Consider the following 23,129-nt stretch of genomic DNA (forward strand, 5'->3'; position numbering starts at 1 on the left):
TTTTTAATATAATTCAGTAAGAAATTCAAACATCCTCAAAAAAATTAGCTTTAAAACTACAAGGTTGCTGAAAATAAAGTTTGAATATTGGTAAAAATATAATCTTACCAAAATGCATTTTGGACATTTTATAATATTCTTATTATTTTCAATTTTTTCCAATATTAATCTTATTTGATACAGTTAAGAATGCATAGGAAGACTGAAGGTGCAAATAATAGTAATAATAAGAAGAACAAAAATAAAGAAGATACTGCTTCCAAATGCATAAGATAGGGGTGCAATCAGTGCAGAAATGATACAATAGGAATAGCATGTACTAAAACTGCAAGATACATTTTATATTATTTTTAAAAAACAGACATTATAGATACACAGTATATTATTTTTTAAAAAATAAACAAAACAAAAAAAGTCATAGACCTTATGTTTACCAGATTAGGTACATACAAGGTATTTCATGTTTTAGGAATTAGAGTACTGCAGCTATAGTTCCGAGTAGTGCAGCTATAGTTCATGCCTTCACCTCTCACTTACCCCAGCCAGAACTGCCTGTATTTGCTAACCGTGACCTGCAAAATTAATCATTATTTCTTTCTTCTCTAGGGCTGTTGACGATTGTGTGTGCTGTTTAATGATATTTATTTGCTCAGTGTTCCAAAATATATCTACAGATGATACCCTGGAAACTAAAACTAATATATTGAATTTTTAATTACTTCTTGTAGCCATATTTTAACATTTTGAAATAGAAATAATTCTATTCTGAAATAACTTCTGCTTTAAGGCAGTACTGACCCTGCCCTAAAGTCTGTGTTTGACTTCTAGTGAAGCGCTCAGAAAATGGAAAGATACCTGCATATTTCAATTAGACAGTAGTATTTCAAAGAAATTATTCTTTGGGTGTTACTTTGTGGTCTGCAGTACTTGACCTGCTTGGAACAAGTCATCTGAACAAATGAAAATATACAATTTTGACTTAAACTTCATTAAAGAGTTTCTATAGTTGTCAGATATTATCCATAAAGGTATTTTAGAGGAACAAAGTCTGTGCCAGGATTGACTGAACCAATCAATCTGGAAAAACACATCAACAACTGAAAAGGCTGTTGTTCACATAAGGCTTTAATGCATTAACTTAGCTAGATGGACCTTTGCTTGAGAATTTTCCCTGACGTTAATACTTCTCTGTTTAAAACAAATATTAATTTTCTCCTTTTTGTATGCGTACACTTCATTTTGGATTAGAAACAAAGTTGAGAATGGTGCTTTTACGAAATAATGTTCGTTAACTCTTAAATGAATGTAGAGATAAAGAATGATGTATTTTCCTACTGTATTCTTGAACAGGTAACCTGTTGTAATAGGTCTCGAATATACACCTGTTTTTTCCTGTCTGTAAAGGATGGAAAGATTATTAGATAATCATATTGTTCCTCTTTCTTTTCAGGCCATTTTTTTAAATGTCTGATGGCTTTATGGTATAATTAGATTAGAAGTGTATTTTTTAATCCTTAATATCCTGTTTTTCAGAATACGACTTCCTTTATAGTCAACAAAAAAATAACTAGTCACATTTTGCAAACATGAGGTAAAATCATTATATTCCCTGTTGTTATTGTCAATGATTTAGAAACAGTGCATTTCACATTTAACTGTCTCAGGTAGTAACAGAAGGGATGGGGATTTTTTTAAAATTTCATTTATTTTCATAAAGCCCTAAGTAGCTTTCAGGGAGTTAAGATTTTTTGACAAATCATCACAAATTCCTGTTTTTTTGATCTTTTTTGGAAAACTGCTAAACCTTTGATCTTATTCCCTCCCTGCTTTAGAATTTCAATTGACCATATACTAACTTGAATTCCCAATTAGTAAAAAATCTTGTATATCAGTTAAATTGATGGTTTTAAGAAAAAAACTATAGCTAAACTAACTAAAATCCCAAATGTTTATTTCCTATTCTTTGTTAATGCCTTCTGGGCTCAAAAGTGTTTTGTGACCTTTTAAGGTGCATGGTAAATTTGAAAGCAATGTTTCACTTTCATAGTTCCTTTGTGGATTTTTACCCATGTACACTTTACACTGAACCTCTGCCCTCACTTCTTAGGCAAGTTTAGTTTGCATTTCATGGACTTTCTTTGACTTTACAGGTTTAGAACCAGGGCTGATAACAATATTAATACATGCTTGGCATTTTCTTTTTATTTTTATACCTTTGTACAGTTCTTGGCTGATTTATATTACTAATTCTTCTGTAAAGTAAGGAAGTATTAACTCCATCTAATAGGTAGATGGGAATAAAATTAAAATGGAGATGACATATTTGATACCTTCTGGTAATATCAGAACTAAAATTCAAGAGCCTCTAATTTCTTCTTCTGTTCTTTTGTTAGAACAATCATATTTTTAACTAAAATGGCAAACTACTTCAAAACTCATTCAGATATTATTCAGATATTTTCTTTTAGCTTCTCTTTTCGGATTGTTCTTGCTACCCACTAAGGACTTCTGTGGCAGGGATGCTTGGCACACGTGGTTAAGCAGAGGTCTTATAGGTGTGGGGTAATGATCTGTTTGGATTTAATGTACAATTTACTGAAGATAAATCATAAGAAAATGGCAGACAGGAGAATCAGACAGGCCATCAGCTGTCTAACCAAGTGACTGACCTAGGGGCATCTCTAAAGCTGCCAAAATAACTGTTTATAGAATCTGTCAAAAAGCCAAATCCTACTGCTAGAAAAAATATCTTCCATAATTTTGCATCTGGGCCTTTTGTATGAACACATAGGATGAGAAAAAGAAAGTAAATATATGGTAAAGTGTTTTGCACTATTGGCATTCCGTAAATGATACTGCTACTGTTAACACTTGTGTGAAACACTCGATGCTAGCGAAAGACTGATCTGGGGAGAGAGAGCACAAAGGTAAGAGCTTTGAATTGTACTGAAGTTTAATTTTTTTTGGTGTTTATAAGGTAGCTTGAAATAAAAACCTTGGTTAAAATATCTCTTTGCTAAAAGGATAAGATTGAGGCAAGCTGATGCTGCAATTGGATGCAAAAAATATTTGTTCCTATTGATAAACTTAATGTTTTATAGAACGGTTTGGGTTGAAAGGGGCCTTTAAAGATCATCTAGTCCATCCTCTCTGCCATGGGCAGGGACATCTTTCAGTAGATCAAGTTTCTCTAAGCCCCCTCCAACCTGACCTTGAGCACTTATCCCCAGTGATGGTGCATCCACAGCTACTCTGGGCAACCTGTTCCAGTATCTCACCACCCTCATAAAAAATTTCTTCCTTATATCCAATCTAAATCTACACTCTTTCAGTTTAAAACCAGTGACCCTTGTCCTGTTACTACAGGCCTTGGTAAAAGGTCTCTATCTTTCTTATAAGGCCCCTTTAAGTATTGAAAGGCTGCAGTAAGGTCTCCTTGAAGCCTTCTTCTTCTCCAGGCTGAACAACCCCAACTCTCTCAGCCCTTCCTCATAGGAGAGGTGTTCTAGCCCTCTGATCCTTTTTGTGGCTCTCCTCTTGACCTGCTCTAACAGGTCCATGGCTTTCTTGTCCTGTGGACTCCAGAGCTGGACACAGTACTCCAGGTGGGATCTCACAAGAGAGGAGTAGAGGGGGAGAATCACCTCCCTCGACCTGCTGGCTACGCTTCTTTTTATGCAGCCCAGGATACAATTGGCTTTCTGGCGTTCTGTTAGTTTGGTATGGAAATGTCAACAAACTGTTCATTTAGGAGACTGGAAGTATGAATCCATCCAAAATTCCTGTATATCATCAACATCGTCAGAGGCAATCTTTTTTCCATGCACTGAAGCCATTTTATAACTCATTTTGTATTTCATACTCTGTCATATGAGGAATATCAATCACTTATGCTTGAACAGTAGCAGTTTCCAATGAAAGTAGAACATTTCACTAAATTTCACTGAAGTTTTCCTGCAATTTAAGCTTTCTTACAACAAACCTGAGAATGGAAAAAGCCTACTTGTAAATATTTTTCTTCAAAAACGTGGTCAGTTGAGACAACGCTATAGTGCCACTTTTGAAATGTGTTTTCAGTAGTTGAGAAGGGCAGGGTGTCAACAGCAAAGAGAGAAAAATGTAACTACAAATGCACGTACACTCTTCAGATTTGATCATGATACTACATTGTGCATATATGAATGTCTCCATAGATGATGTGGCATCTTTATTAAATATTGTTGCTGGAAGGACAGAATCATGTTGGTTCATCTGCCTTTATTATGTGAAACGTCACTGTATACCACCCATTGGGTAGCATGCAGCTAAGATAAAACACAGTTGTCTTGTGGCCTCTTATTGCCATTGAAAATCTGTTTTAGTAGGTGGAGGAACTACTCTTTTTCAAGCATGGCAAAAAAATGCAGCATGTGACTAATATTTCCAATTACAGAACAGAACAATCAAAGAGAATGCTAGAAATGTCAAATAAAAGTCTTGAACCACTGGCAAAAGAAATTCCCTTAATTTTATGGGCTGTAAGTGTATCACAAAATTAAATTCAGCAATAGATCTGCATCCTTTTAAAAAGTAATTCCTGTGTTTCCAAAACTGATCATGTGTTTTAATGTCTTAGCTACTGATTAAGAATTCAATTTTAAAGAAACTCAACAATTAAGTGTAAGGAATTGCAACTAACCCAATTATTTCCCCTTGTTTCCTCTGAAACATATACATGCCAAAAAAGCCTGGAGTTCTGTACGTTAGCAGTCCACGTGGCATGTTTCAGAGCTCATGTGTTCTTCACTTCACTTTAGAAAGTAGCCACCCAGCTCATTGGGCTGTGTAGCGACAAATGCGGTAAATTACAATCGACAGTTTAGACTTGAAATCTTATTAGCTACCTGTATGACTTCCAAAGTGACTTCAAATCAACATTAGTATCAAATCATTAGAATGTGCATGTTGTTCTGATTTCTAGGATAAAATAATACCAATGCTCCTGTTCCATTTTCCAAATGATTCATATTGAAAATTTTAGTCTAGAAGTTATAGTGTTGAAGACTAGTAATGTCTAGAAAATACCAAAGAAATGCATATACACTACTTATCAGAAACAGGCTGTGCATATTTTTATTTGAAAAATTAAAGACATTCTCTACATGTGCTTCATCTCCAGTGTTGATACTCTTGTTGCTAAGTATTGAGATTATATCTTGCAGTTGGTTGAAGTTAGATTACTCATGGTTGGGATAAAAAAAGTGAGTTGTTATCTAGATACTAATTAAGTTTTTGTCAATTATATTTATTACTCACTTTGTGCTAAATGTGCAGTCCATCTTGCCAATCTGAATGTCAGAGAAGTCTAAAACTTGGAATTCAGAAATGATAAGAAGGAAGGTCATAACCCAGAGGAATGAGAAATTATAAAATGCATGTCCCATCCCAGTCTTGTGTGAATGTTGACAAGGTGTAGGAAAGTGATTTCCAGTAACACACAGATTTGTGAAAATCCTAATCTTTTGGTAGCCTGTTCATTAATGGCTGAAGAAAAGATTAATTAAATTATCTCCTGCAAATTATAATCTAGTTCTCCCGACAAAATGGGGAATCTGTGGAATGCTGTAATCATCATATTTTGTCTATTGATTGATGCCACCAACTTGAGAGGAGCATGGTAACACAAAATTTTGTCTTCTACAGAGTGTTGTTAGAAATGTACATATAGCATCTCATTTACACGTGATACCATGAGGATTTCTTGGGGTTCTGCCAAAGACAATCTTGGGACCCCCTTATGCTTACATATTTGGTGACCTTTGAATGTTTGTCTATAATGAGGTAGACAATAGTACCAGTCAGCTCTGGGCTTCAAAGATTATGCTTTTTGGAAGCATGTGTGATCACATATGTAAATCTGAATTTATAAATGGCTGCTGTTTTTCATAATATGTGCTGCAATTACACTGACATGGTAGGGACTGTCGAAAAGTTACTGCATGTTTGTTTTCACATTATAACCAAATACAATAATTATGTATGCATTATAAATACCACATTTTCCCCTTTAACATTATTAACAGTCTTCAGATGTTTACTTTTTGAGTACCAGGCAATTCTGTGGTACAAAACTAAAGTATTTAGAGATGTCACTCTGTGATAACACCGTGGGTTGAGACAACTCCCTTGATTTGGGATCATAATTTGGTGATGCTTTGACTGAGTGCTGGCACAAGACAGAAGTGCACATCGTCCCACTGTCATGCCACAGCTTGTACTGCGAAGAGATATGGGTGCCTTCAAATGTAAGAAAGCACCAGAGTGTGATTTGCCTAGTGCCTTGGTCAGCACTCAGGGTGCTGGCCATGGAATTTAGTGTCCTGTTACCTGGTGCAAAAAGTAGAGCATATAGGTGAGAAAAGCCTGTCTATAAGAATTGACTGCCTTTTCATCTGAAAGCAGGACTACACAGTGCTCCACATAAGTCATTATCACAGCTACTTTGTACAGTATCACAGTCGTGCATCGCAGTACAATGCTCTGCTATCACTGCGCTGTAATAGTACATTTAGCCCCATGCCTTGCCTCTGGCGCAGCGTAATGCATAATGGATCTGATGAAACTTAAAAAAGAAAAGGGAAAAAAAAAAAGAAGAAAAAGAGCTCCAAAGCCACAGTGCAGCTCTTGAAGTTACAACACTTCAAGTGAATAGAGGGATGGAGAAGGAGACAGGACTCTCCTGACCCTTACAGGTGAATTCTTTACATTATGAAATGTGAAAATTCTCTGACCCAACTTTCTGTGTTAAAACAATGGTATATATGCCTTGAAATAATCAGTGGATTTCTGGGATTTTTTCCAGCGTTATATTGACTTCTGTCATTATAATGCTTGGTGCAACCTGCTTTGCACACTGCAAATACAGAGAGGCAAGCAGTAGAATAGTGCAGAACTTTTAAGTATATATTGAAATATAGAGGTTTCTGTTTTCAGTTTTGGGGGGCGGGAAACAATATCTACTTTAAAGCTGAACATGACAAAACAGAGTCAAAATTTTTCTTTAAAGATATTTTAGATTTTATTTATACATGTAGCGTATTCTTACGCTGTTAATGAATAATTCTATGAAGACTTTCTTTAAAATACCTTGAAACAGTAGTTTATATTTTGAAAGTCTACTGAAGATACACTAATGGACAGCTATAATATTTCATCTTAGTTAGGGAAGGCAATTGTTTGCAGCTAATGCCCTGCATTCCTTTCCTTATCTTTTCATGAATAGGAATAATTCTGTTTTCATTTCTTGGGGAAGGCAGGAGCCTGAAATAAGTCTGTAGCTGACTATTCTTGTCCACTGAAAGTAAGAATCTAATCTTACTTTCTTTGGGCAAAAGTGGTGCTTTGGGACCAAAGCCACAAAGGCCACAAAGGCTTTGAACCCACTTTGAGTAAATATCGGTGGGCTGTTTCTTCAGTATGTGGAGTCAGTGCAGAGGACAAGTCCCTCTGTGAGCACATCCATCCCACCAGGCTATCAAAGCTAAAACTGCACCGCTGTGGTCCACAGCTAAAATCTCATTTTATTCCGAACTTATTCTGATGCCACAAATACTTATACACATGAATAAGTTAAATTTCACGCACATAATTAGGCATTTGGACTACAGTGGCTCTATCGGAAAGAATTTTGGCAATCCTGTTTGCAAGGCTGAGCTCGGAAGTTGTAGGGAGACCTACTTCCACAGGGCCATCAGGCTGCCTCGACAGTGTTTAGATATTAGTTTAATCAAAGAACTGTGTGCCATTACCCCAGAATCTGTGTCAAGCTGTGGATTAGGTTTATAAAAAAAACTACAAAAGCTCCTGCTGGTTGAAAGATTATGAGTATTTAGCTACATTACTGCTGTTACAGGCATGAACACATCCTTTCAGTATTTTTGAATTGTAGCAGTGTTACAATTAATTAATTGTGTCTGTCTAGTTATAAATTAGACTAAAGTTAAAGGCTAAGGTTTTATTAAGTACTACTGATTTTCTTATTGTTTTTGACTGTAGAACTTAAACTGAAATACACTTCTCTAAACTGGACTCAAAGAATATGTCAATAAAAGACATATTGTAGTTAAATCTAAGAATGTTAAATCAAGAAAATTCACGGAACACCAATAACTACCAGTAACTGTCATTATGTTAAACCTTTTAATTTCTTGTAACAGCAAGAATAGTGTTGTGAGAATGTGAGATAATACACACAAAAGGAAGAAAGGAACTTCTGTTTCCAAAAAGTGCAGGGAAGTTGTTCCCATAATAAGTCATTCTATTAAACAAGAGCCATTATTGCACTCTAGCAATGCAAATGTAAAACAGAAAGTCTGTTAGGAACCAAGCATCATTGTTAGCATAATATATTGTTAGTATATATATTTTCCCTTCCCGCATACTTTTTTTTTTTTTTTGGAATTGCATGCTATTTGGTTAAAGAGGTTGTGGATCAAGATTCTACACTTGCGGAAAAGTATTTTTTTATATTGTTCAAAGCTGACCTCTGCTTTTAAAAAGGCTTGATCTGCACTTTTTCATCTGTTTAGAAGCATACATTTTTGGTTAAGAAATTGAAGACAATCTCTTTGTCTTTTTCGTAAGCTGGGGAGGTTGAGATAAAAAAGAACGCCTGCTTTAAAAGTCACACATGGCTGTAATTTAAGATTTTTTTACCTCATTGTCCATAACAGTTGAAAGAAACCTTCAATGAAAGTTTATTAACTAGGCCAATGCCTGAGGCAATAAAGGTTCATTTATTACCAGTTTCTTGGCTGTTTTTCTTCTTCTATTTTTCCGTTAAACTCATAGCGTAAGATAATACTTCACAAAATTAAACCTTTGACCTTCTGTGGAGTTAAGTCGCCTTTGATTAGATAAAGTAACAATTTATGGTCCAGCATGAGGTTGCACATGAAATGAATAATGCAACAGACTGAATGAGAGCTGAGAATCTATTGCTTTTGAAAAGATGACTGTTGTTTAAGAAAGAATGTTCTCTCTTAATTGTATTGTAGTGGTGCTGTATGCATTCCAGTAGGATTTTAAACTCTTGCTGAAAAGTACAATATAGCCAGGCAGTTATGCAGTATACATTGTTTAATTCTGTCACAATTGCACCAAGCCAATAATAAATGCACAGATTACAAAACCCTGTTAAACTGTAACAGTTAGTAATTTGTTGTGGTATTTGAAATGCACTTCATGATTTCACTTTTTACTCTTTGGTACAAAGGAATAAATCCACAATAAAGAATAACTTCATGGAATGTAACTCCATCACTTCCATAAATGGCAAATATTAGTGATAAAATAATTACATTTACACATTTTTTTCAGCATCATTGAACCTGCCAGTAGTTCTCCTTCAAAAAATACAGTCTTAATATTAAGTTTTATCTGCTTTTAGTGAAAACAAATCAAGAGGATGCTACTTCTTTCTAGGTCAATGTTTTATTTCTGCAACTGTGTTATTAATTGCAGAGACACATTGTAAGTGAAAAGATTTTTAGATTTGCAGACTGCTGTGGAAATTTACCTCTTTTGCTTGTTTATTTTAAATGCAATACCCAGACCTCAAAATTCATATTGCAGTTTAGGAGTAGCTACAGGAAAAAGGTCTGATTAGTCTGATGAACAACAGATGGTTTGAACCTCACATACACTGGTTTTCTCCCAGTGCAAGACTGGCAATTTCATTTTAGTTGCACCAGTCTAAACCAGATCACATGGCTGAATTTTTCCAAGTATTCCTTCTTGAAAAATATTTAAAGTGCAATTAGTTATTTCACTTCTTTTTTACATGACTCCTGTAATAATAGCCTTGTTAAAGATGTGAAAAAATGATCTGGATGAGCAGTCTATGCTGAACTGTGCAAGTTGAACAGGAAAATACAGCTAAAAGGGCCAGACAAGAATTTCTTGATTATCCCAACATAACAGGTAATGAAATTTTTAGGGCATACCAGTACTGTTGTATTGGGTCAGTCCAGCAGTTTAACAGAAATAAGGCTTGTGGATAACTGTGAGATTACAGGCCTATATTATACATAAAGAATGCTACTAATGAAACTTGGTATATTTTAGCGGAACATTATGGTGTAGTCTGAAGTTCCCCTTTCTGCAATCCAGTCTATGTAATCAGACCTCTGTCCTCCTGCAGATTGCTTTCCCCTTCTTGTTTTATGTATCACACTATATAAAACACCCATTAGATCAGAGTCTAAGGTTAGGATCCTATTTCATTTGAAATAACTGGGCAGCAGCGTAATAAGCTACCAAAAACTTGTACCTGAACTGCTGAAACCCGTGAAACCAGTGCAATAATCTACAGTGATCAGGGTCAAGTCCTAGGAGGTAACCCTGCCTTTCTTTCTCAGGCAGAGTTTTTCAGAGTTTAGTAAGAATTTTGCTGGAGTAAGAACCTCAATATGAAATCTTGGAATTAAGTCAAGAAAAGACATGAATTATTTTCAAGTCAGTACCACTGAAATAAACTATAGGAAAAAGCATTAAGCATTAATTTGAAATAATGAAAGGAGTTCTTTCAGAATTTAGATGAGATTTGGACCTCCTCCCACGCAATGAATAAAGCGTTTCTGCAGAATGAACTTTCCAGCAAATACATGAAATTAAATGTAACACACTGCTGACAGTCGTGTTTTGGGTTTCTGCCTGTTCCGTGATGGCAAAGGTAAGGTATCTTGAAAATGTTGTCAAAGTCCTTAAAGAAAGAAGTTGTGAAAATGCGTGTATATATTATGGGACTTTTTATGTACCCATAAATATGTATATATATATATGGTATACATAAAGGGAAGTAATAGTTACATTAAGGAAGTTATTAATTATTTATTGGAATAACTATTAGGAATTATAATTACTGTTAGGCGTAGTTATGTGAAAGAAGTTAAAAGTGAATTAAGATCAATGATTAAATAATTTTGTAAGTTGTCCCAGGACCAAGTTTAGGCATGTAATTCAGAAATGTGTATTTTGAGACATATTTAAGGTTGAAAAAGTTACACTGATAAGTCTTTTTCTTTTTTCCTTCACAAATAGTGTGTGTTGCACGCTGCTTGTGCCATCAAAACTGAAAGTTTTAAGAGCTTTCTCTTAAAGCAGGGAATAGTATTTGTTGGAAGGCAGAAACCCTAGATGTGATTTAGTGCCCACCGGTAATTCCTACACATTTTGAAAATCTGTCATGATATATGACGGCTCTCTTGGGCATTTCGCTTTTAAAACAGGATTGTTTCCTGAAGACGCGATGTTTTTTTGTCATTGTTTTCCATTTTATTCACTCATTTTTCAGCATTAGAGACCACACATACTGGGCATACTTCTGGTCTCATTCTCACCCACAAAATTCTGACTTCAGTAGAGTTGCACGGGTGTAAATTAGACTAGAACTTGGCAGGAGAAAGCTTATGATTATATTTGGCAGAGGCAGCAGGCTGCAACTTTATTAACATAATTAACAGCTACAAACACACCCAACAGGCCAAAGTAATCTAGTGACAGAAGAGAGAAGGTCTTTGTAGGAAAGGATCATTCACGCTTTCTTTTGGTGTTCTGCTTCTTGTTCCTGAGTTCCTACTAAGGCTTGGAGAGCTTTCAATTGAGCTGTAATTCAAATTCACACGGCTCCTACAAGACACCTTGAACAGACTTTTGCTGATGAGTCTATAGGAACTGTCAGCAATATGGAGATTACTTCAGAAGCGTGATGGTTGAATTGAACTTTACTTTCTGATGTTTTGCTTTTTGAATTAAATTGTTGGACAAGATTAATTGCACACAGTAAGAGATTTAAATGAATAGCTTTATAAAGCATTAAAGTTCTAAGTATGTCACATGGGAAAAAAGCTGTAAGGTTTAAATGAATAAATGTATTTAATGCATAAAATGTCTAGGCTAATTTTTTAATTCCTTTACTAACATCTTTTATTGAAAAACCATACTTTATTCATCCATCTTAGTTATACTGCTGTGGTTGTGGTAATTTAATATTCCTGCTCTTCGCTAATCTTCTGGTTCAACAGAAGTAAACAATAGGTTTCATAAATTAAAAATACGCTCTTCAGAACATGCTTCTAAAGATAAAAAACAAGGCTGTAAACATTTATGACTGAAACAAACTAGATTGTTCAAATACTGCCATGATGTATCATGTATATCAATATGGCACTGATATCAGTTAGAATGCAAACAAGGTTTTAAATGATGTGCCCCTTCATTTCAGCTGGAGAATCCGCTTTACACCATCTGCCTATCAGATGGTTAGGAACCAGAACTGCGTATTAATGCCACATGTTCGATTTTCTTTCCTCTTGTAATGGTTAGATTCATATTGCTAATAGCTGTGCATGAGCACTGTCGATGAAATTTGTGTGACGATGGAGTGATGAGATATTTATAAAGCTGCCTGTCTCACTGCATAATCAGCAGGAAGAATGCCAGACATAAACAACTTATCAATTTCAGAATATTAATGACAACTACCATTGACTTTAATCCATTGAATATTTTGGCCTGGATACTTTTTAACTGTTCACATAAATATTTGTAAAAAATAAAAAGTATCTAAGTGGCTGTTCGATGTGATCCTTATTTCTTTCATTTCAGTTGCCTTTATAGGTGACTTCTGGTTATCTCATATTTGAAGATAAAATTTCTGTAGTGTAGAAAAGTGTGCACCTCAGAAATTCCTTGGCTACTTGTTGTAAGAGTAAAGTGATATTAAATAATGTTTAGGTCAAAAGGCTTTCTCAAACAACCAATTTAAAAAAAATCCGAAGTATTTACCCAAGAATATACCCATATCTGAACTTCAAAGTTTAGAATTTTAAAATATACATCTAGATACATAGCAGCTTATTAACCTCTTCTGTTTATAATACATTTGGCTACCTTTGCTAGTGAGATAAGTGAGATAAGTCGGGTGCTGTGTTAGAGAGAAAGTTTTGTCTTGTATCATACCACAGTATACCACAGTGCACCAGTGATTATAATGCAAGGGGCTCTAGTAACTGGCTCAGGACCTTCCTTACCACTTGTTTTGCTGTATTGTGACAGTCAAGGGGTACGAAAAAGTAACAGTAAAGCAGAAACGGTGCTGTAGGCTGGAATTGCTGTGAGGAATGTCATTAAGTGATAATTCTGAGGATTATTCCTTACTCACATTTCCCCCCCCACTTACACCGGTGCTTATGTGAGACACACATTTCAGATTTGTACAGTTTAAATTAATTGCTGTATAGCAAAGTAATCATTTCAACCGCTTGTGCAGTTGTATGAAAGAAGTAATGAAATTAGAAGTTTAATTTCTGCTTTTTTAAATTATCATTTATTATCACAAGCATTATCTTGGGAAAATCATACTATAGAACTAAGCAATCTGTATTTTAGTTTTCTAGTACCTATCCAAAGGTTGTGGCTTCCTCTAGAGAGAAGCATTACAGCCTACTTTGGAGAGAAGCACTGAAGTACACATTTTTGCAGATTTTGTAGTGAAAGAGAGTTTGTATTTTAGTGGTTCTGTGACTGGGTCATTACCCCAGTGAGACTTAATATTTACAGGTGGACTCACAAGCCCAATGTCCAGTGTCTTGTTTAATATGGTATTTTTGGAAGCACTTAAAAACTGCTGGTCTGGAAGTGCAGTCACAGCCAAAAGTTTGAGGCCTACTGTTGTATTCATTAGTTGTACCATATTTGAATATTCCTCTGAAGGACTGTTCTTTAAAGATGCTAGTTTTAGCTTGTCAGTGATGTATATAAAAAAAAAGGAAGTATAGGTTATTGTATTGTTTAATGAGCACAGGATGCAAACTGAAGTTCAGAGGTGCACCATCCCTTTCTCTGTGGCCTAATTTAGGGACTGTAACCAAATTTGTATAATGTATAACTTCATATCCTTCCTCTAAGGTAAAAATATCATTGGAAGCAATCCATGTTATTGTCAATACCTTCTTAGGATCAAACCATGCACAATTGATAATAGTGGAAGAAGCTAAAATAAAATTAAACCCTTGCATTTATCCACCTTCTGATTTGATTTTCGGCTTCTGGTACATCTTCTTCTACGTGAAATAGCAGTTTTCTAAATAATATTGATCTGCCTATGCAGAATGTAATTATCACATACTTGGTAATTCTCATTGCACTTGGAGGTGTTAGAAGCCAGCCTGATAGGAGGCTTGGGAGGCTGGAACTGTTTGCTAATCTTTACGTGGTCATGCAAAGAAATAAAGTCAAGCTGCAATATATTCAAAGGCACCTCATATGCCACCTCATTGTTTTCCCTGGGATGGCACAAATTCCTGATGTCCATTCACCTTCTGCCTTCTCCCCGCTGGATTTTGCCTTCTGTCTCTTCCCATCACTAGCCGAAAACGTGGCAAGAGTGAACTTGTTTTCCATTTAAGGAGGCAAAGGAGACAACCAGAGGCTCTTGGAAGCAACGGTGGTAGCAATATTTACCTCAGCAGCCTGGGATTATTTGCTTATTTGGTCTTTCCTGCTAAATTGCACTCTTACTATGCTGGGCAGCAGCCTGGGCCCATTAGAATAGTAAGTTGTGCAGTTAATTCCTCTTGAGATCCATAAGACACTTCACACCTCTCAGAGTAGCTGAAAATCAGACAAGCAGGCACCTTTAAACTAATTACACTGAGTTTTTTCAAGCCTTCTCCACAGTCAGGGCAAGACTCTTGGTTCAAAATGACTGAGGATCTGTCCTCCTTGTGTGGGATCACAGGCTGAGGGCTGAGATTGCATAATTGCATAAAACTTACCTGGTTTAATGCCTTCTTTTTATTTTTTTTACATTTAATTCTCTTTAATTTCCATCTCTGCCCCCTGGATCAGTCCTGTGGGGTAGGCAGCTCGTGTGAAGTTTGACACTGATTTCTCTCTGCTACCACCCAGGCTGGGTCAAAGGGATCTGAGTGGGTAGCAGCACTGTTTGGGGACCACAGAAAAATTAACCTGCCTCAGGGAAGAGGCCAAAAACTTACAATGTTGAGTAAAGACTGTATCTAATTATGAGTTTTGAAGGCATTGCTGGACCATTTCTCTAATTGCTTTTGACAAAGAGAACTTTTCTCGTTTTTGTAGAACATTCGTGTAAATGGCTGGATGGCGGAAATTCGGTTTGGTAGGAGGAGCACTTGGATTGCCTGAAGATGGCTTTGGGATTGGGATTAAATAGGTTCAATAATTCCTCTTCTTATTGATAAATGCCTTAATGCCTTGAAGTTTTGAGGAAAGCAAAATAAGTATTTTACCAATGATGTTCAGCATTACTAACCTTTCTTCTAAAAATGCTTCCTTGAATGCCCACATCTCCTTGCTGTTATGTGTGAAATGAGAAATAAATGTCTGAGTTATTTCATCTGTTGATCTTAAATAGAAATTCTAGACCTGTTTTTTTCTGTTTTCTTTAGCATGGTAAACATTTGAGATTTAAAGTTGTTTGGTTTTTTTTTTCCTAAGTACAGTTATGTACATGTTCACCTATTCATAGCCAGACAGCTAAGACACTATTTTGAAGCTAAGTTATATTTCTGCAAGCATGTATTTGTATATACAGTTAGTTATGGTTATATTATGACTGTAGTTACTGGATACCAAGTTAAGGTGGACATACGGAAGTAACTATCTAAATAGGATGAGAAACATTTTACTTGAAAAAGTTGACAAACTTCAAATCAAACAAGAGGAATAATACTCTGCAATGTTCTCTGTTCATTACGTAGCAAGCATAAAGGAAGAGTAACAGTCCCTACAATAGGGAAGAATAATGAAGAATCATAGAATAATGTATATTAAATTTTGTTCATACTTCTTTGCAGGCCTGACAGCAGCAGCTGCAGCGGCAGCAGCTGCCACCAATGCCGCCATAGCAGAAGCAATGAAAGTGAAAAAAATTAAATTGGAAGCTATGTCCAACTATCATGCAAATAATAACCAGCATGGAGCAGACTCTGAAAATGGAGATCTGAATTCAAGTGTCGGTAAGTCTCAGACACAGCATTATTATATGTGCATAATGCTCTGATATTTTATTAAAATGGTGATCCTTCTGGACTTCCCTCTGAAGTCCTTGATTTGGTGTAAAAAGTTGTATATTTGTTTTCCTTTTCTTGCTGTTTGTAGTTTTATTTTGTATCTGACCTTTACACCAGCGTTCAGTGTTGTTGTTACTATTACAAAAACATTCTTTCCTTTGCAGGTTACTTTTGCAGACTCCAGTTAATATTTTCCATGAAAGAAAGTGGTTTGATTGCTTAGAGTTCATTTTTCAAAGTACAGGTGGGGTGACAGATGATGGTGTCAAAGTGAAATTTAACAATGTCTCCTGCTCAGTGTGCTGGGTATCGACTTTAGGTAATTCAGAACACAAGCTTGAAAGCAAAATATTTCATACTTTCATGTGCCCTGTGACAAAAGGAAAACATACATACACAATAAATTATTGCCATGCTCTGCAGTTCCTATCATATTTTATTTTAATAAACACATTCTTAAAATGTAGTTAACAGGTTTTTCCATTTCTTAAGCAGCCATCAGCAACTCATGTTCTTTCTCAAAAAAGAATTGTTTCAGTATACTTTATTCATTTGTTTGGACAATTTGTTTTGCTAAAGCATACTTCAAAGCTAGAGTAACTTTTTGTTGTTGTTGATTAAATCTTTAATCATCTGTGTGTGTCTGCTGTAAAATGTTTTGTTATGCCATTTCATTGTATTGGCTCCTTTTATCATGTCGAGACAGTATTAACTCAGCAACAGAAATTCAATGACAAAGAGGTACATTCAGAAGACTGCAGGCAAGATTGGTGTATATTGGAAAAAAATGGCTTAAGATAGGGATTTTTTGTTTGTTTTAATTTTTGCTCCTTTGTTTAGTTTTGTTTATTTTTTAGTTTTTCATCTCCTAAATACATTTGAAATGAGTCTTAGAGAGTTATGTTAACGTAAATAAATACGTGTTTGTGAACAGCATTTCTGTACCGTTCGGTAGGTGTTGGTAGGCTATTATTTAGAAATAATGTGAATTGCAGTTCAAAGAACCCGTTCACCTAGACGCATGCTATTTTAAATAACAGCAATATGTATGCATTACTGCATAAGGAGACAACCAGATTTTTGTTTTCCTTTTAAAGAAAGGCTTAAAAAAATGCCTCCGTGATGGCGAAGAAAATAGTCTTAAATTAGTTGTGTTAGTACTCAGATACCAACACATGCAGTCACTAGAATATTAGTGGAAAGATTGTCCTCTTGGAGAGAAGACAAGAGCAGGTAGAGAGCAGGTGTCTTTGAAATCTGGGAGGAGGAGATAGGTATAAATGAAGTGGAAGAGCCAGGTGGCCCCGAACATACTGGAATAAAAGTGAAGTAATGAGAAAGGGTAAAAAATGTAAGTACAAACTGGGAGAGTAAAGAGTCTGTACTAGAACTAGAAGCTGGTTTAGATTTGAATTTCAGACTTAGTTGAATGCATTATGTGAAATAAAATGTTCAAATATTAGATTATGGAACTGTTATTCTGCTTGGCAGTTCTAGTGACAAACCACTTGTACATCCATGGAAATGGAAAAGTTAACAGGTAATCAACATCTAAACTATGTGAAGTATTTGCAGGAGAGTGGATGGAGGGAATACCTGAATTTCCTCTGAATAAAAAAGAAAAAAAATATATTTTGAAGTCATTGTTTGAGGCATAATTTAGATAACTAATCTGCATTTACACAGCTTAATCATTTTCCCTGTTTAAGAAAATACATTCTAGCTATTTTAGTAGGGCAAAGTTAGCAAAGCAAGATTATTTATTGTCATTGTCAAAATTTCCTCTCAGCCCCTTAACTTACTTGTAAACTTCAGTTAATTTCCCGATTGAACTGAATAAAGAATTGAATTAATTTTGTTCAGAAAAAAAAGGCTCTTCTGAGTAGAGTGAATAACATTCCAGTTGTCTCCATTCCATGAAGAATGGTTCTGGAAATACAGTGTGCTTGTCTGTGCATCCAGTCTTGAGCTATACTCTTCCTATGGAGGTTGTCTCAAAAATAGTTTGCATTTATTTGTTTCTTTTCTAGTGAGCCCTATCTAGTGTCCAGTGTCGGTTATGCCTATTCCTACTACTACTAATGCCAGGGTATTATTAGATTCATTAAGAGTTAAGTCTCTATTTATTAGTTGCATTTTTGAAAATTAGCATGTTGTATTATCTTGACAAGAACTCGTATTTCAAAGGTGTTGCTTTGTAGTAGGTGTGTGCTTTTTTTTCCCCCTGCATTTTTTTCAGATGTTTATTTATGTCTTTTCAAATAAATATTATCAAGTCCATATACCATTAATGTTTTAAATTATGGCTTGTTAGGCATGAATTTGAAATACTATGTTACTGAATGTTGACAGAAGAAGGATTAAAACAAAAGAAAATAAACTGATTTTGGTTTATATTTTAAATTATGTTATGTGCCTGACCAAGCTGAAAAGGAACAAACTAACCAACCAGGCTAAAAGCTGGTTTAGCCCATATGTAACAGGAATTATGGTGTATTAGTGTACATGGATTGATCATACCGTGTTCTTAGGCTGTTCCAGTTCCTGTGTAAAAGAAGATAAATATGGGCTCTTGAGTTGAATTGTCAGGTTTACTTTTGAATTGTCTTACTTTTTGGTTTTAATCAGATGCTTAATGTGAATTATGGAAGTCATTTTTGTAGATGAACATTGTATAATTATACAGAGCACTACACAAATTTATTAACTTGGTCTTTTGAAGCAATGGCCAAAAGGTTAGTGAGTGAAGGGAGTTAAAGGAAGCCAATGATACTAATAAGTAATTATTTTATATCCTTCAGTTTTGTATGGTAACCTTGGGCTTGCATCCTCCCACCAGAATTATTATTTTAGAAGGGGGAAAAAAAGGGGAAAAAGAAAAAGAAATTACAGAGGAATCAGAGTGAGGTATTAGCACACTGAGTAAAATGTATGGCTGCAACGCCTTTCTCCCCCATCCGCAATCAATTGGATTCTTTTAGTTTAATATTTACTTGCTAAGATGAGATGCTAGTCTGCATGGTGATAAACAGTCTGCTACTGGCATCTGAAGGTGACCTGTCAGTTCATATGGACAAATCTCCTGCTTACTGAAATGTACAAAATAAATCATTAAAGCAGGCAGGTGCTCATTCCCAGATTTAAATCACCATAGATTTATGATTTGAATTAATGCTTCATTTGGTCATAGAAATAGATGCTGAGACAAATGATATGCAGTGGTTGGGGCTTCCATACTGTAGCCATCCTAATATTGATTACTGAGATGTCTTTGCAATCTCTTGTTTATATCAAGTACTGTCTTGTGACAGCTTGGCTGATATGAGCTACATTGCAGATAAGAAGGAAAAATGTCCTGGGTTCTTTTTAGTGGCAATTCTACATACAACATGCAGGATAGATAAATTACTGGTTTTTTGTTTAAAAAATGAATTCCGTATGGCAGCAAACAAAAAAAGATTATGCTGTGTGTTGGTTGTTTTTTTTTTTTTTATTTAATTGCGGAATTAAAAGAAAGAGAGTGACAAGGTCAAACTTTAAATTTCATTGAAGAGGTTCTGCTCTTTGTCATATTAACATCTTAGGATGATATTAGGATCAGTTGTATATTTACTGTTTAATACTCCGAAGTTATAGATAGGTAGAGCAGCTCAATTATTTGCTTGCTGCTTAAGTACTTACTGCCCTGCTATCATACTTCATTAACCTGCAGCAGCAAAAGATAGAAGCCTTTGAAAATAAATGTGTTTAAAGCTATTTCTGTGAGCTAGGCTTTGCTATCTATAACTTGGTAGGAAGTGAAGAACAGTCCCTATACTTTTGCTTCCCGAACATTTTATATAATGAAAACACTATGCATACACTTTAGGGAATACTCAAAGGATTTGTAAAGACCTTTGCCACTTGCTAAAATCTGACTCATAAAACTTGTAAACAACTATCAACAATAGTAAATTACTTGCTTAGTAGGAAATGAGTTCATATCTATTCAAAATACGATCTCAAAACAGATGTCCCAAGAAAATGTCATTGTTTAAACTACATTCATGCAAAAAAAAAAATGCCATTATTTCTTTAAGGAAGTGAAGCAATCATGAAGACTTTGGTGTTCTCAGTTTCTAAACACAGTTAGGAAATACAAGGCAACATTTTACACTTGGCTAGCATGTTAATCCATAAACAACCACAAAATGTGTTGAAAATTAAGAGGTTTTCTTGGCATGTTAAGTTTCCTATTCATCCGCATTACCTTGCAATATTTAAAATTATGAGACAAACACAAGGTTTCCTCTGATCTGTTGTTCAAAAGTAACGGTTGCTTGCATAGTATTATTCTTTTTTTTTTCATCCAGAATCAGAGATAAAATGATTTAGGTGAAATTATTTTTCTCCAGTGACCTTGCCCAATAATAGAACAGTACAAAATGCAGTCATTTCCTTTTTCTAAACACACGTGTCTATTTTGAAGGAAAGAATTACTTTTATGGTTTCAGGAAAAAGTCTTGGAGACCTTGAAAAAGCAAATAAAAGGAAACAGAGAATGCAGGCCACTGAGCACAGCTCTGCAGTTGCACATCTGATTCTCTGCCTTGGCAATGTTAATGAACCTCAAATCCTCCCTATAATTAGATGAGGGAATTGCTTATATTTTCAAACAGATGATGCTGCTATAATGAAACGATTGACAGGGAACTTAAGAGTGTCTACAGTAGTCATTTGGTTTCCGGGTTTTGTTTTTTTTTCCCCCTTTTTTTTTTTAAGTGTAAAAAGAAGATTGGCTGTAGATACAGGTCCTGGGAGAGGTAGTAATTTACACAGAATGCTATGACAGGTGTCTTTGTACAGCACGGAAATAAAATGGAAGAGAGAGGAATGATGGGCAGGTACAGCAATTTTTTGGGAGGGGGTGTCCTGTGCTTATTCTGCTTGGGTTCTTTGAAAGGGGCCGAGACTCAAGAGATGGATCCGGATTGAGTGCACAGCTGTAACTGCTGATGAGCTAATTGCTCCTTATCTCTCAGCCCCATTCATCTTCATTTTTTACCAATTACTGAGAATTATCTGTGTTCTCAGTTGGATATGAGAGTTAATCCTTTTTGGTTAAGCTGGCAGTACTGTGAGCAGATTCCAAATCATAGGGTGAAAAAGCCAGAGCAAGCTTGTTCTCAAACTCTCTCCAGTTCAATGACAGTATCACTAGTTCATAAGAATTTTTCTATTGTTTAACAGATTAAACTGATTTTTTTTTTACTTTAGTACTTTTATTAATATGTATTTTTCTTTGAGCATAAACTGAAGGTGTATGTTCCTAGGTGGATGGATGTGGTCCCTTTCTAAAAATATTCACTTGCAATAATGAAAATAAGATAAACAATAACTTCAGACCAGAAAGATTATTTGCAGTATTTATTTGTATTGTATGATACATAACACTTCTTTTAACAACAAGACTGTGCATGTAACTTTGACATCATGGGACATAAGACAAATGCTTGTCAGTGACATATATCTACTTTCGTAAACTTCTTTGAAATCTGTGGATGAAAAGTGTCGTCTAGGCGCTACCAAAGGCATAATCACACAGCCTTAAGGACAAATGTGTGATGTTGAGCACATTGTATTTCAAGCTAAAGGAATGCTTTCATAAGACTGCGAATGGGAGTGCACGGAATACCAGAAACAGATCATTTGGTTATAGTCAGGTCACTAAACTTTGTTTTGGAATTTTACGTGACTTCATGATGGCATGGGAAAAAAAAATATCTTGAATTTCATAGCTGAAGTATAATGTTAGTCTATCAACCGAGAATATAATTTCTCCGGATGTGCTTCCCTAGTGTTTAATTGTGATTGTTAAATTTGCTAAACAAGGCAACGAATGGGATGTTATGATCTGAACACCAGTTAGTAAATTAAGGGAATTATTAGCAAAGATTCAGCATTTTGTGTTGGACAGTCAGTTGTGTTATAATGATGAGTCCCTCATCTAGATTAAATCCTTGCTGTGGGATTGACTGGAACAAATGTAGACATTTGCATCCAAGTTAGTCACCTTAGACTCAAAAGGCAGAAATAGGCAATTGTAAGGGTGATCCATCTCATCCTAAAGTAAATGGCAAAAGTAGGTCGGATAAATTGCACCTTAAAAGTGCTTATTTGTGTGACTACTGAAGTTGTAGTTACATAAAGAATGCTAAATGACTGAATCTCCCTCAATGCATGCAATTAATATTTTCTGGAACAAGATTTGAATGAGCTAACAGGTCTTTTCCAAGACAGTGATACAGTAATGGCAAAATAGTGCCTGAGACACAGTGAAATGAAAAAGAAAAAAAATAAATGTAGTCTTCAGAAACAGCAAATGAGAAGTTTAGGTGTTCACCCAGAAAACTATTTAGATATAAATATCCTCTCAAGTTTGTTCTGATTGTATAGGTATATCGCTTCTGAAAAGAGTGATTTTACCTATATGTGAGACATACTGAGAGAACAGGCTTCTAGAACTGCAGAGGCAAAAGCTTCCTGCGTGACATTTGTGCTCTGCGTCTGCTATGAAGCTGTATCAAGTTCATGGAAAAATCTAAATGATTAAGTCTATCTTGTCAGCAAGATAAAAAAAAAAGCTATTTATATTGTTTGATCACATTTACTTTATTTCCTGTTCCATGCAAGATAATCCTAATTGGATAAATAGTTGTATAATTTAATCTTCGATGTGATTTTTTTCAAAATACATGCTTTATTGTTATGGCCATTTTCCTTTTGAGTAGTGCCTTGTATGAAAATAATTAAATTGTTAAGCTTTTATTCAGTTTTGTTTCATTGTTATTTGTTATCAGCAGTAAATATACTTAAACATAATACTGTGGATGTGCTATATTAAGAAATGTAAGCTTAATAAACACCTTATTTTGCTAAGTAGTTATGATAGTCTATAGGATCATCTTTCATAAATATAAATTAGAAGCTACATTTTAAAAAGAAAACACTAAACTTTATGATTATTAGTTCAACTTTAGGAAATAATGTCTATGGTGG

The 23,129-nt window shown here is 35.1% G+C and overlaps 1 protein-coding gene across 1 annotated transcript in view; it reads left to right on the plus strand.

The window, feature by feature from the left end:
* The window catches only part of DACH1 (dachshund family transcription factor 1), a 366,376-nt gene that overhangs the window by 176,553 nt on the left and 166,694 nt on the right, over positions 1-23,129 (plus strand). The window contains exon 4 of the mRNA XM_087758755.1: positions 15,876-16,037. Coding sequence (XP_087614881.1) covers positions 15,876-16,037 — 162 coding nt within the window. The remainder of the gene's footprint in view (positions 1-15,875; positions 16,038-23,129) is intronic.

This window comes from Nipponia nippon, unplaced genomic scaffold (genome assembly GCF_047370975.1).
Source record: "Nipponia nippon isolate SJK-2023a ecotype South Korea unplaced genomic scaffold, ASM4737097v1 scaffold_2, whole genome shotgun sequence".
In the NCBI taxonomy this organism is placed as follows: Eukaryota; Metazoa; Chordata; class Aves; order Pelecaniformes; family Threskiornithidae; genus Nipponia; species Nipponia nippon.